General features: G+C 38.8%; 1 protein-coding gene across 1 annotated transcript; it reads left to right on the forward strand.

Moving 5' to 3' along the window:
• The first annotated feature begins 5,006 nt into the window (after positions 1-5,006).
• On the forward strand, positions 5,007-15,399 carry LOC142496506 (taste receptor type 1 member 1-like). Its single transcript, XM_075603181.1, has 5 exons — positions 5,007-5,270; positions 9,131-9,883; positions 11,116-11,328; positions 11,540-11,660; positions 14,444-15,399. The coding sequence occupies exons 1-5, from the start codon at positions 5,007-5,009 to the stop codon at positions 15,382-15,384; spliced, it is 2,292 nt and encodes a 763-aa protein (XP_075459296.1). The 3' UTR covers positions 15,385-15,399.
• The last annotated feature ends 561 nt before the right edge of the window (positions 15,400-15,960 follow it).

Raw genomic sequence — 15,960 nt, forward strand, 5'->3', positions numbered from 1 at the left:
TACTTAACGCTTGGGAGCACGCCTGTCAGGAACCTCTGTTCAGACTAAAGATCGTGGACGACCGTGAATAATCTGGACCATACTGTTCATCATGCCAGTGGATTCTGCATCTTGCACACACCATTGGGGCTGGTGTTGTTAGGTACCACTGATAGCCCTTCACGGGGGACCGCGACGGCCTCACTCCACCCTGCACAGGGTTAAGTTGAATTTTTTACTGACAGGCTCACAGTCATAATCACATACTCACAAAGATTTGCTGATTCCACAAGATTCCTACTTTACAGTGTTATATACCACTCCTGTGGACCAGTTATTGTTACTCATACTGTGGATTTTTGATGCACCGAACTCTGGGACTGAATACAGCTCAAGATTTCGCATGTATAGAAAATAAGAAATCTGTCTCTGAACAACTTGCCTGTCCCACTGACTGCATCCCCCTGACCCGATCTCCCTAGTTACTTCGGGATATTTTCCGTTCAAATCCCATTTGATTCCAAGCGGACCCAGTAATGTATCACGTTGCAATACTTGTGTGCTTTACCAGGTTACACATTCTATAACCTTCCCAAGCTCCCTGTATATTTCTCAACCAATAGATATTTTTTGTATGCTTATTCATTTTTTATTTCTGTTATTGTAGGTTTCTTGTATTTTAACTTTTCAAAAAATGTATTTTGCCAGATTTGTTTTTTCTTCCAAGGTTCATTGAAATGTGAAATGTGACGTGGATTATTTGCTTTAACCGATTCACTTTCATCCCTGTGTTAGGGGGTGTAGGCTTTAATTCAGGAGGTCAACTCTGTTTATGCTGTCTGTTTATATATACTACTGTAGTCCTTCAATATCAAAACCAGCATTTTTGAAGTGAAACTTCTTTAGTGGCACCTACTTCTGATGGGGCAAAACTGGAGAGATGGAGACGAAATGTGAAACGGAAATGACGTCACGGCTCCCCCCACCCCCGCTCCCCCCACATGTCTGCTGTCACATGTGGCGGCGGCGATAGCCACCGGCGCCGCTCCTAATGGGCGCCACTCCTATTGGGCGCCGCTCCTAATGGGCGCCGCTCCTAAGGGGGGTGATGTGAGGAGGTGCAGGGGGATATGTGAGGTGCAGGGGTATATGTGAGGAGGTGCAGGGGGATATGTGAGGTGCAGGGTGATATGTGAGGTGCAGGGTGCTATGTGAGGTGCAGGGGGGGTGATGTGCAGGGGGGATGATGTGCAGGGGGGATGATGTGCAGGGGGGGTGATGTGCAATACAATTTCTGTGACAAAAGTCAAAGAAGTTTCACTTACTATGCGCGTGTACAGCACACACAGCTTTTTTTTTACCATTCTAGGACTGCATCTGTCAAATGCAGGTTTCCATAATTAAAGTAGTGCTTGGTCGAGATGGGCGAATATTTTGGTCGGATTTGGATCCAAAGTGGATCGGCCGGTTCCTTTGGCCCGCGGATATCAGTGGATCAATCTGAAAAAGGGTGATTCGCATTTTGCGGATTTTGTATTATTATTACCAATACAATCTGTGGATTCCACAACCTGTGGATGGATTTGTAGAATCCAATCCATGGATTCAGCAATCCATTGACGGACTGTTAAGAATCCGCCAATGGATTGCTGTATCCATGGATTGGATTTAAAAAAATCCATCCTCGGGTTATATCCAATCGTGGATTTTGATCAATCCGCGCAGATTGAAATTGCCAAAATTCATTTGCAGATTTTACACCGTGAAATGGATTTTGGGAGCAACAGCAGCGAAAATCCGGGAAAAATATTTGGGCGGATTCATCCAACTCTAGTGCTGGGCTAATGAAATTCACTTACATTTGATTCAAATGTGCTTAAAAAAGTGGATCCATTCCTATAATGTCACAAACAAATACATTTGGTGTTTGTATGACCACTTTTCCCCACTCTTCTGTAGAGGTGAATTCAGGTAAAGTGGGGGATCCCCCAAAATGTTATGCCAGATCGGCTGCAGACATAGGGTCCGATTCACAAAGCAGTAATAAGTGGTTTAATGGGTGATACATGCCCTTATAGCAAAATACTGCTCTGCTACTCACAAAGCAGTGATAACATTGCAGAATCACGCAATAATGGCTTTTTAATGCCCATTAACAGCCAGAGGCAAAAAAAGTCATTCGATAGGCCAAAAAAAGGCAAAATTCTTTTTTTTTGCCAGTAATTGCTATTCACAAAGCTGGTGGGGGTCTCTGTGGGTGTCCAAGGGCCCCATGGGTGGTCCCCGTGGGTATATGGGGGCCCCACAGGTGTCTGGAGGTCCTTGGGTGGTCCCTACAGGTGTCTGTGGGTCCTTGGGTGGTCCCCGTGAGTGTCCGGGGGCCTCAGGGTGGTCCCTGTGGGTGTCCAGGGGCCCACGGGTGTCCCAGGGTCCTCGGGTGGTCCCCACGGATGTCCGAGAGCCTCGGCGCCCTTCGGTATCAATCCTGTCTAGAAAAAAAATGTGCAATACATTCAAATAAATACATCCCACCCCCTATTATATACAGTATAGTAATGGGCAAAATTACTTTTATCCAGATATGGGTAATAGTGCATTTGCCCATTTAAAAATAATACATCAGCCAGCATAAAGTAAATAAAACTTGCACTTACCTCTGCCATGATGAAGGCTGTCTTCATCCTCATCACCATCCTTGTACTCTGTGGGCAGCAACAGTACAATAAAAAAAATACAAACTAATAGCCCTAACCCCTTAATCACCTTAGCGGTTAGTAACCACTATAGTAATTAAGGGGTTAACCCACCCTCGCCCTCCACCCGGGAGGCCTAACCATCTTACCCGGGGACACTACCCCCACCCTCCACCCCCAATACACATTGATTGGCACAGTGTTAAAACATGCCCATATTATATGGGCGTGCTTTGCCACTCTAGCATTAAATGGGGAAGCTAAAAAAAAACAGGCATAAAATAAAACACATTACATAGAAAAAACAACATTACAAATGCAAAGAAAACAATTGATTGGCACAGTGGTACATAATGCAGATATAATATGGGCATGGTTTACCAATATGACAGTCAATTGTCAACCTAAAAAATAAACAAACACCAACAATATTAAATTCAATCAAAACAATCACCAAATAAACAACAATAAAAAAGTAAACACAAAAAAATACCAGAAATTAATAAAGCAAATTCCAAAGAAACACCAGAATTAAAAATCAAAACACCAAAATTAAAACATAAATAAATAAAAGAAAACACTAAATAAACACCATTATTAAAAAGCAAAAGACCAAAAATAAATCACAATTAAAAAGCAAACACCAAAAAAACAGAAATTAAACATAGAAAACACAAAAAAAAACAAATGATTAAAAATCAAAACACAAAAGAAATACCAGAAATAATTAAAAGCAAACAACAAAAATCATTTAAAATAAATAAAAGCAAGCATTTGACAAAAAAAAGCATTGCTTGTCACTGTATGTATGTATAGCATAAATAAATAATTTGGCAATCAATGGGCAATGAAAAAAATTTAAAAATACAATGAAAAAAACCTGCAAAATTAAAATAACATACATTCAATAGTTTTTCTTACCTTCTAAACACATACTGTACATGTCTATCAAGTCTTTTGTAGAATTAGAAATAGAAATAGAATCACTCCAGTGGTCTTCCAAAGTAGTTTATGACAAAAATATCAATAACTTTTTATTCTAAACACATACATGTCTATCCAATATTTTGTGTACCTTTCAACTTAGAAATATGTGTTATATTTAGTATGGCATTTAAATATGGCTGTCATTGTGAATTGTCTATTTAATGTATTGATTGTCACATATGTGGACATGATAAAGAAGACAATGGTGTGTTTTTTCTTTACCGCTTTTCACTGTGGCAGAATGAGCGATTGGCATATACAAATACACAATGCTGATTTTATGGTCAAATCATTACATATACTGTATAAATTCTGCTCATGGAAATCACGTCAGACAAGATAAAAGAACACTCCCATTCGTAGACATTGGATGAAAGATCTCTCAAACATTACTGCTTTCTTGTCTTATATCCATACTCTCTCCACTTTCCCTGTGGACATCATGTTCTGTTTTGTACAATGTATTTTCTATATGTGTTTGTTTGTTCCAATGTATCTGACTACTTCTTGCACAGAAATGAGGACTCATTCCGATTTAAGATACCCAGGAGATTACATAATTACAGGATTGTTTCCAGTTCACAATGGTAAAGTACATTTGAAATCTATTCCAGAGATTGACATCTGTGAAGGGTAAGTAATACTTTTATATGGCACAATAATATTATGTACAGTATTGCTACCAGTTGCACATAATTGACTACAAAGACATATTATCCTATTTATCTCTCTATGGTTATTCTTTCTTTAAAGAATTTATGACAGAAGTAAAATATTTTGCTTCTATGCTTAAAGGCTTTAAATTTAAATTTAAAGAATGATGACACTAAACTTCTAATACTTCATGTCACTTACCTGCAGTTTTACAATTCTGATTTGAATTTCTTTTACTAAAAACAGCTTTGTGTGATGTATTTAGAGCCCCGCAATTGAATTGAGGGACTTCACTTACAAGTCAAGGGGGTCATGTTCAACGTCTCCTAGCTGCAAAGTGGGGCAAGAAAATATAATACCAGATTTATCAAAGAAAATACACTCTGTTGATTTTATTGTGTTTTTCTTTCTTTGATAAATGTGGTGCTATTTTTGCCCATATTCCCCCCCCCCCCAGTTTTGCAGCTAAAAGACTTTGATAAATGACCGCCATGCACTTTAGAAATCAACACATTTAATTGTTGTGTAGATAAGCTGTTTTATACATGCTGTGTTTTTTCTAAACGTGTTATTGTAGTAAACAAAATGTTATTGAGGGAGAGTGATTCCTTAGGCACATAACTAACATCTGCAATTATAATTTTTAGAACACCTAATACTTTCAATCCTCATGGATATCACTTATTCCAAGCCATGCGGTTCAGTATTGAAGAAATCAACAACTCCAGCACTCTGCTTCCCAATGTTACACTAGGATATGAGATGTTTGACACCTGCTCTGCTTCTGCGAATGTATATGGGACATTGAGGGTTCTCTCACAGTGCACAGAGCCCTATATAAAGATGCAAAACAACTTTACAAAGTACAAGACTAAAGCAATTGCCTTCATTGGGCCAGATAGCAGTGATTTTGCTTTTATCACTGCAAGCATATTAGGCATGTTTCTTGTACCACAGGTAAGGATTGTGTGTGTGTGTGTGTGTGTGTGTGTGTGTGTGTGTGTGTGTGTGTGTGTGTGTGTGTGTGTGTGTGTGTGTGTGTGTGTGTGTGTGTGTGTGTGTGTGTGTGTGTGTGTGTTGATTAGCATAAAAGATCAGATGTGCCACATACTTTTCCCCATGTCTCGTACCACAACATCTCTTAGGTTTCAGGGCATGAATTCACACTTACAACTACTAATGTACATTTTCCCAACACAAAATTAAATATTTGTACTTATTTGCATTTCTTTCTTTATGTTATTTTATAAAGGAGGCTTCAACCCCACAATCCAATCTTGCCACTGATAAGTTCAAATGCTGCCCTCCCCAGGCTTTGGAAGTGTTTATTCAGAATACACAAAAACCCAACCAAGTTGCTAAAATGTCAAAGCTTATTGTGAAAACAGTAAATGAGTACTTCAGTTTTAGGTGGAATCTTTTTTTATTTGGCCGTACAATTGATATTATAAGACAAGCTTTTGGAGAGTTCTCTTCTCTTCCTCAGGCCAAGCAATTCTGATTAACAAAAGATTTCATGAGTTAAACACAGATATAAACAAAAACAAGATAGCCATCTAAGGCAGATGATGTAGGAAAGGAAATAAATCAGTTCTGTACTATGAGCAAATACTTGCAGCATTTTTTTAAAAACAATTTTTAATGTCTTCTCATATAACAAGCATTATTGTTTCTATAGCATCCATATACAGTAGAAAGTCACATCCCCTTATTGTTCTGAGACAGGCTCTGGTACACCCAATGTGCCCTCTCTCTAGCAGTGCACCAATTGTATCTAGTGCCTGCCTGGTCACATGATCTTCCACACAACTTTGCATCTTGGGTCCTCTTCTGTAGTACTAACAGCGATTTAAAGAACCCCCCCGAGCAGAATCTTTGCAAATCACAGGAGAACGGATCGATCGGAAACTTAGCTAATCACTTGTCACTATGCAGATTGTATTGATGTACATACAGTATTGAATGGATTTTTTTTTTTAAAACGGCAGCTTGAACTGCAGCTTTAAGTTCTCTTGTTTTAGTGCCAACGAGCATTGTCATTTTGAGCTCAAATATATTATGTTTTTGGGTACTTTTAAACATTCCTTTGAGAATTTGTATTTTTAAATTATTTATGGAATGATCTGGCTGTGAGAAGTGGTGTCCCACTGGAGTGCAATATCTTCCTACTTCATGGTGTGTTATTGTGTGCCTGTGTAGATTCATTCATGTATGAAGTTTTTGGCTGGTTTCACCAATGTAGCATCCTTGGTCACATGTGTTGCATTGAATCATATATACCACATTCCTGGATGTGCAGCAGAATGATCCTTTAACATGGAAGGTGCAATGTTTGTGACTGTCTGTGGGATCTTGGCATATATTTTTACACAAATAGATGTAGTTACCTCCATAATTCCAGCTTCCATCCCATTCATTCAAAACGAGCCATCATACACAGCCAGGCTATAAGATATCACCGCCAGTGGCGGATTTCAAAATCCACCTCCCCTAGGCACAGCTGTTGCGGCCGCCTCCCTCCTCCTTCTGAACCACAGTGTCAATGACACCACTGACATCACCAATGTGATGTCACGCGGTGTCACGTTGCCATGGAATCGCAACATCATGACGTCATTTGACGCTGTGATATTGCGTTGAAATGGAAATGAGACGCTGTGACAGGTTGGTGATGTCCGCGGAGTGCTTTGATGCTGCAGTTCAGAAGGCGGAGGGAGGGTGGCAGTAAGACACCGGCCACAACAGATAAAATGACTTCCCATTAGGTCCGATACGCGAGAGAGTGCCATATGCTCTGACACGAAATACAGAAAGAGACACCTCACTACCCTGACTGAATCATTCAGACAGAAGGGATACAAGCCAAAGACCATCACCAAAACTATGACATCTGCACTAAAAGCCCCACAAGAATACCTGCTCCAATACAAAAAGAAAAAAACAACCACACGCATCCCACTAGCAGCCACATACAACCCTGCCCTAGAGGGAATGCGAAAAATAATCAAAGATCTGCAACCTATACTGACATATATGAAACATTAAAATACATTTCCTCAAACTTCTCGTCCTTGTATTCCGGCAAACGACAAACCTCAGACAGAAGTTAGTCAACAGAAAACTATAAAACGAACTCAAGGATGCTGAGAATGGCACAAGACCATGCAACAACACTCGCTGAAAACTTTGTAAACATATATGTCAATATCCCACAGCCCCTTGATGAAGCAGACTTGACATGCAAAACGCACGTGTCCGGTGTTCATGCGTTGAAGTCACCAGTCAGCGACAGTCTATCCTGTGGACAGCACACCCTGCTGCTCCTCTCCTGTCGTGTTTTTCTGCTTTGCATCAGCTATGGCAGCCGACCTCTAGGAGGTTCTTACTACTACCTAACATAGGGTTCTCTGTTATCCCCACCCTTGTTTTATTAGGCTACAATCTTCCAGTTGGCTGCTAAACATCAAATACTTTACCTAAGACTATATAGGGTGTCTCAGGATTCTGCATCCATTTCCAACAGGATATAATCCTAGGATTTTGTTGCTAAACAGACCAACTTTTTCCAACAGTTGTTTGTGGGTGATGTCCGGTTTGTGTGTCCCTAAAACTCCTGTCTTCTGAATAACCAGTCAATTACTGTTTGATATATAATATCCATGATCCTTATAATATTTATGTGACAAATACTACATTTATATAAAAGGCTCAGCGGTGGGCTTCTTAATGTTTATAGAAACCTATGAATGACCAGTCTATTAAGACAGCTCTCCCTCCATTAGAGAGGTTATGAGAGCATTTTGTGGGTGCAGTAGTGTTAGGACCTACAGATGGGCCACACTGTGACATGATTGTAGGCTTAAAATACTTTGGCCAAAGAATTGATCTAAATTACCCTAAACAGATAAGTATTTAACTATATAATTTGTTGTTGGATATAGTACTAGACCGTTTTGTCTTTTTTTTAATAAGTGAGGTCACAATACTAGAAGTACTAATTTTGACTAAAACAAGAGGACTTAATGCTTATATGACGTTTCTTACACACTATCATAATTTGTTGTAATGTTTCTTCCTGCCTCTGTTCATTTTACAATTCAACCCCTCTCTGAAGATGATTTCAGCATGTAACTCGTTAAATTAAGTAATTTAGTATTAAGTTAGAAATTATATTGGAAAATGGTTAGCTGACTCTGCAAAGATAAGCTGAAGACAACCAGGTGTATACATGTCTGTACGGTATACCTTGTAAATCTTGCATGTTTAATGTCTACTCAGTTTAATGGTATATGATATATATACCATATATATATGGTATATAGAGAGGTCTTAAAAGATAGGGAACATATGATTAACTATAGTTAATCAACAAATTAAAGTGTTCTGCAGAGTGCATACACAGTGATGTTGCTCAGGCCAGCACGGTTATATAACAGTAGCTGCTTTTGATACAGTTGGTAAATGTTTAAATGAAGGCCTCTGATTTCAATGTATATGTATGTATGTATATCTTTATTTATATTGCGCCATCCAAGTACATAGCTTTACAATACATTTGACATAATATTATAACACATAATGGGAATAAGCGCTTCAGACAAAACAATAGGAAAAGGAGTCCCTGCCCCGAAGAGCTTACAATCTAAGGGATCTGAAGAATAACATAATGTGATTTGCATACAGGAATAGCCGACTATGAAATTAATATGCAGAAGTTTCATATCCTCCTGAAATAGTAAAACCTGAAAATCTCACTCCAAAAAAAGTAGAAATAAGATTCATGTTTTCACTAAAGTTTTGTTTGTTTGTTTTTTAAGATAAGTTATGAAGCTACCAATGAGCTGCTGAGCATCAAACGGATCTGTCCCTCTTTCCTCCGAACCATTCCCAGTGACAAGCTCCAAGTAGAAGTGATGCTGCTTCTGCTAAAGAAGTTTAATTGGACTTGGATTGCAATTGTAGCGAGTGACAATGATTATGGCAGGCAAGGCTTGCAAAAACTATATGCCCTGGCAGTTAAGAAAGGAATCTGTGTAGCTTACCAGGGAATAATCCCTTCCATTGTAACTGGCCCAGAAATCAAACATATGGTAGGAAATATCACTCAGGCCAAAGTCAACGTGGTAGTGGTTTTCTCCACAAAACGTCTCGCTAAAGTGTTTTTTCAGGAAATAATTCAAGAAAATATCACAAATAAAGTTTGGGTTGGCAGTGAAGACTGGTCAGTTGCCCCGTTGATCTTCAATATCCCAAACATACACCAAATTGGCTCTGTATTAGGAGTCTCTGTGAGACAAAGCAAGCTGCCAGGACTCATGGATTTTGAGGCTGCCTATGTCAGCTCAGTTAAAGTAAACTACGTGTATCCATGTGACACTTGTAATGGCTGTAACCAAATCTGCCAGGAATGTCAGACCTTTACCATGAACAATATGTCCATTCCCAGTCAGTTTGATACATTTGCGTCTTTCAATGTGTATTCTGCAGTGCATGCCATTGCTTATGGCTTGCATGAATTGCTTAATTGCAGTTCCGGAGAATGTAGCAAGGATATTTTTTACCCTTGGCAAGTAAGTATTCAGATTAGCTATAGTAGTAAAGTGCAAATTGCATGCTTGCAGATTTCGGTTTGGGGGGGGGTGCTATTCTGTATACCAGATTCTCCAGCCCGCTGTTAGGGTAGAGTTACGTTAACTAATTCATAAAGGCAGCTGATAAATCTTAGAAGGAAGAAAGGGGAGTTGTAATAAAGGCTTTAATACTATAAGGATAAAAAGGAGTTTCTAGAGTTAAGGTAATGTTAGTACAAACATACTCTGAGCAGAAGGAGCCTCAGGGTAACTGTGGAAGTAGCCTTAAAGGGTAGAGGATACATAGAGCAGACTCCCAGCAGAGGAGCTGAGGGCAAATGCTGTAAATCAAGTAAACAATAGCTGTTCTCAGTTAAAGCGAACCCTACAGATTCAAGAAGACATAAGGGTCATATTTACTAAGCAGTGCTATGACATAAGGTACTTTACAACTCATACACTTGAATGGGCTACACAGTATATAAAGCCCTTAATTTTTAGCATGATTTGCTAAACTATCTTAAATCAATGAACCTAATGTTATGTTATCTAAAACAGGAAAGGACATAAAATATGACTTTTGTTCTAGTGGCGATACAGAGGGGAGGGAAATAACGCTATGTTAGTATAATCTCTGGCATTACGCTCATCACGACACAACCAAAATCCCTATTTTAGGGTCTGAATTGGAGAACGGCAGGTTTAGCTCTGATGTAACTAACGTAATGTTACTTCCCCGAGTTTAGTGAATTGGGGGAAATATAATAATGCATCAGTTGCATCTTATTATCACTATTGCCCATTTTTGTTAACGTTATGCTCTTTATGGGAGAAAAAATGGATTAACGTTACATTCTTGTCATTAGTGCATTCAGCATTACTATTAACGTGACGCTACCTAAGGTTAATAGCACGTTAAGTGCTTTAATGGAGTTCAGCAAACCCCCACCAAGAGTAAATAAGAAACACTGAGCTTACATTGTAAATGTCTGTCAAAGCTATAAATAACAATTTTTGTGCTAGTTTTCCTCCAGAATGAACAAAATATGCTGGTTTTGGGTATATCAATTATAACAAAATAGTTGCAGAAAATACAGAGTAGATCATGAGTAGAGAAACAATATCCAAATCAAAAGAAGGAAACTACAGCAGACAAAAAATTGGACATTTCATTGCAAAAGGGAAGTGACTTTTTATTTAAGTTTATTCACTTTTCTGTTGCATTTTTTCAGCTTTTAGAAAAAGTAAAGAATGTCAGTTTTACCCTTCACAACCAGTCCATATCTTTTGATGACAAAGGAGATCCATTTACCGGTTACGATATAGTAATGTGGGAGCGGAAAGAAGAGAACCTATCTTTCAATATAATTGGGTCATTTAGCCAAAATCCAAGAATATTAGAGATAAATGAAGACATGCTTAAATGGTTTACACTGGACAACCAGGTAAGGGATTTTACTACTGTGACCTTCAGTCCATGTGTAATATTATTTATTGTATTTATAAAATGTTTTACCAGGAAGTAATACATTAAGAGCTACTTCTCGTTTTCAGTATGTCCTTTTTTTTTGTAACATGACCGTTAGCTACTTATGAATTCTTAATTCTTATCATTACTAAAGTAATTTAACTTTTGAGACTTTGTGTCAAATGCAGGTTCCTGTATCTGTGTGTTCTAAAGAATGTGGAAAAGGAGATAGAAGAGTACAAACTGGCTTCCACAAATGCTGCTTTTACTGTGTTGCTTGTCCAAGAATGACCTTCTCTAATGCAAGTGGTATGTGTATACTAGGTATGTGTATGTCTATACAACACTAGGCACCTTTTGAATCTTCACTTAAAGAGGTACTACTGGTAACACTTTTTTTGTGTTTTAAAAACACAAACAAACAATAGATTTGAAGCAGAATTACATTCATTTCAGCTCCGGTGACCCCCTACTTCACGAGATACTAACCTCGGAAGGGGGTTCCAGTAGCAGCCCAGGTGGGGCTTGTCGGGGATATAAATATAGCAGCTTTAAATGTGCCGCATCCTGCGGGCCAACAGGGAGCGGTGACATCATCCCTTGTGGTTCCTATTGGCCCATGTGACGCAGGTAATTTAAACTGTGCAGTGACCGGCACCCCCTTCCGAGGTAAGTGTCTCGGGAAGCAGGGTGTCCCCTGAGCTGAAATCAATGCAGTTTGACATAATGACAAATATTTTCCAAATATTTTTCTTAAAATGTATTTAATAAATGATAATTCAATGACCCCTATGGGAATTGTATATTTAATTAATTTGTTAGCTCTGTGTCATTGTGTGTATGCCAGTCTGTATCTGTGACACACTGGAATTCTGACACACACACTGGCATTCTGACACACACACACACACACTGGCTGGCATTCTGACACACACACTGGCATTCTGACACACACACACACACACTGGCTGGCATTCTGACACACACACACACACACTGGCTGGCATTCTGACACACACACTCACACCATCTCCCTCTCTGGTCTGACTAGCCCATTTCAACTAGCCACGCCCCCAGCACCCTTCCCCCCGTGAGCTACACACACACAACACTCACATCATCTCCCTCTCTGTTCCGACTAGCCCCGCTCGCTCTAACTGAGCTACACAGGCACACTCACAGACCTTCCTCTGCTCCGACTAGCCAAGCCCTCCCGCATCTCTGCTTCCTGCTCTCCCATCCTGCCTACCGCTCAGTCCAGGGTATTGAAATGAGCCACTTGTGTTATCTATAGTGCCTTAGCACTATTGGAAGCCAATGTGAATACTCTGGACTAGGCCAAAAAATTAAGCCATGACCTGTGTATGAACCCCTTGGAAGCCATTGTAGCCTTGAAGGCATGCATTATGCATGTCTTCATGGCCACAAACGTAACCAATGGGTTAATACAAATATCCTAACTACCCTACTACCCATTGTATGTCATAGTACTACAACCACTATGTCATACAAGGAGTTAACACCCCTGTAATCCTCCCGGGTTGCCTAACCTCCTTCCCAGAGGCACCAACACCTACAACCCTACTAGACTAATGCACAACAGCCCTATTAGCCAAATGTGGCTAATAGGGCATTTGCCAATTGCATTACACAAAAACATTTCAACATAAAAAAACACCGTCTTATCTTAAAAAATCATTTAAATTCATTGATTGTCACTGTGGCTACCAAGGCCCTCAATGGGGGGCTATGTAGCCACATTGGCAATCAATGGTAAGCTGAAATAAAAAGATGTACTATTAACAATATTTAAACACATTACTTACCCGCCTTGGCTACCTTAGTGTCTAATAAATGCTTTACTAACCACTACGGTAATGAAGGGGTTAACCCTTCCACCACAACTCCCCCCGGTGTGCTAACCATCCACCACTACCACATCACCCAGACCCCCTATCCCAAAATAAACTACCTCCCCCCTCTGTAATTGTGAATTGTAATCTCCCACGGGCAGGGTCCTCATTACCTCTTTGAATCTGTTTATGCATGTTTATCCTCACCTGTATGTAACTTTTTATGTTTTTATAATGTGCCTAACTCTGTACCACGCTGCAGAATATGTTAGCGCTTCACAAATAAATTATAAGAATAGTCCTGATAGTCAAATGCGGCTAATAGGGCTTTGCCCATTGAAAAGCACACAAAAAAATGTGTAACAACATATACATTAAAAATAAATAACATAATAAAAATAAAGCCTTTAAATCCATTTATTGTTACTGTGGCTACGTAGGCGCTCAATGGGGGCCTGGAGAACAATGTAAAAGGGGGCCGATGCCCAGCCATAAAAAGAAACACAATCCAAGTCTGATAGCAAAGGAAAAAACACACAAGCATAAAAATTAATTCAAGCCCAAAGGCACAAAAATAAACAAAAAAAGAAAAGCAGGAAAAATAAATCCAAGCCCAATGGCCAAAAAAAGGAAAAATCGAAATGGCAAATAAATCCAGGCCTGGTGTCTATCTCCAATCCATGTCCATTTTAGCTGTAGCACGTTCAATGATCAACTTTACCTGAAGCCTTGGAGCCTCCATTGCTAGAAAAGCAGTCTCCGGGGAGTATTTATTTTTTACTTTAAAGCTGTTTTCTTTCTTCTCTTTCTTTCTTTAGTGGCAATGAAGGCATACATAATATTTCTATTGGGAAGGCAGATGCCAGGTATATATTGCGTAGCGATATATACCTGGCATCTTCCTTAGCATATGACTAACGCGAGCCAGCGTTACAGCCAGTTAGCACCGGGAACTGTCTTACCCGGGGTTAGTCATATGCAAATTAGCGGCTTAATAAACATTATTTTTCCATATATTTAGCTTTTAGGATACCCAATAAATGCACAGAAACTACAGTAGCGGACATTACCAATGTAAGTAACGCCACATTTTAGCCACGATTTTACGGTCTTCAAAGGACCTACCTCTAAGTGAGCATCATTACTAATAATAAACTCTTCACAAATATCACAAAGGTTTTATAATCTTAAATGTTCACATAATTTGTAAAGATAATACCTATTATTTTCCTTGTCCAGATCTGTATGCATGTCAGCAATGTGGACTTAAGCAGTGGTCTCCACCCAGGAGTGAAATGTGTCACAACAGAACCTTAGAATATCTTTCCTGGACTGATCCAGTCTCAGTTGTTCTTCTGGTTATAATAACATTACTGCTGATAATAACCATTGCCATGGTTGTGGTCTTTACATTGAATGTAAACACGCCAGTTGTTATATCTGCCGGTGGAAAGATGTGTTTAGTGATGTTAATGTCTTTAGCATGTTCTTGTTGCACATTATATTGTTATTTTGGAAAACCTCATAAAGTTACATGTATGATAAGACAGCCTCTCTTTGCAGTAAGTTTCACTGTTTGCTTATCATGCATTGTTGTTCATTCTTTTCAAATTGTGTGTATTTTCAAAATGGCCACTCATATGCCTAAAATGTATAACATTTGGGTGAAAAAGAATGGACATAATAATTTTATCATTGTAAGTTCTGCTGCACAGATCTTAATTTCCATCATTTGGATTGCTGTAAAGCCTCCTGAAGCAATTGAAAATTATTCCATATTTGAGGACCAGATCATTTTCAAATGTTCTGAGACTAACTCCATAGGATCTATCACTGAAATAGTTTACATTGGGATGCTCAGTATGTTTTGCTTCATTTTCTGCTATATGGGAAAAGATTTACCAGAGAATTATAATGAAGCGAAATGTATATCATTCAGTTTACTGGTCTACTTTTTCTCCTGGATTGCTTTTTTCACAACCTACATAATCTACAAAGGGAAATATATTGCAGCGGTGAATGTTACTTCTGTACTGGCCAGTATATTTGGTATTCTTAGTGGCTATTTTACTCCTAAATGTTACATCATTCTTTTTAGACAAGAGTTAAACACCAAAGAGCATTTCCAAACCGCAATCCAAAACTACACAAAGAAACAATCTGAGCAAGGAGGCAAATAACACCAACACTTTGGATTCACTGGGAAAACTAAGATACATTTACATAGTTATTTGAATGTCAATGTAAAGTACTTTCTATGCCGATAATAAATATAAATACACACATTGTCTCGGTAATTTGTTTTGCAAATTCAATGTCACTTTTGTTATCCTTTTGACTACGTGTTTGCAAATTTTTGCAAACTTTTTCTACTGCATCTGTGGATGTCTCTTACCAACCTAGAAATCCTGCAGTATTACTGCAAGAAAATATTTTAATAAGCTGCAAGGGCCTGATGTCGTATAAATGTTACTTAAAGTGACTAAAGAGGAACAAATGAATTATCTTTTCAAAATTATATTGCTTCATTGAAAACTATGTATTGCTTTTGAAAACGGGATCAATGTGTACACTTCATTTTCTGAAACATTGTTTACAGATAGGATATTCTTGGAAACTCTTCATGGGAAAAGTGTGATGCTGTCATTTAGTTCTGAGTGTAAAGTTTGCTACTGTGCAGCTGCCTTTTCAGATGCAACGTTACTTTCAGTTTATATTTATATTGGAAATTAAAAATACTATTAAATAACAACGAT

The sequence above is a fragment of the Ascaphus truei genome, chromosome 6 (genome assembly GCF_040206685.1).
Source record: "Ascaphus truei isolate aAscTru1 chromosome 6, aAscTru1.hap1, whole genome shotgun sequence".
Taxonomy (NCBI): domain Eukaryota; kingdom Metazoa; phylum Chordata; class Amphibia; order Anura; family Ascaphidae; genus Ascaphus; species Ascaphus truei.

What these genes read in the sequence shown, in the direction of transcription:
- LOC142496506 (XM_075603181.1), top strand. Translation starts at nt 5,007, where the DNA reads ATGCGGTTCAGTATTGAAGAAATCAACAACTCCAGCACTCTGCTTCCC. An exon ending in GCATGTTTCTTGTACCACAG is followed by an intron (nt 5,271 to 9,130) that starts GTAAGGATTGTG and finishes TTGTTTTTTAAG; the next exon opens with ATAAGTTATGAAGCTACCAA. An exon ending in ATATTTTTTACCCTTGGCAA is followed by an intron (nt 9,884 to 11,115) that starts GTAAGTATTCAG and finishes GCATTTTTTCAG; the next exon opens with CTTTTAGAAAAAGTAAAGAA.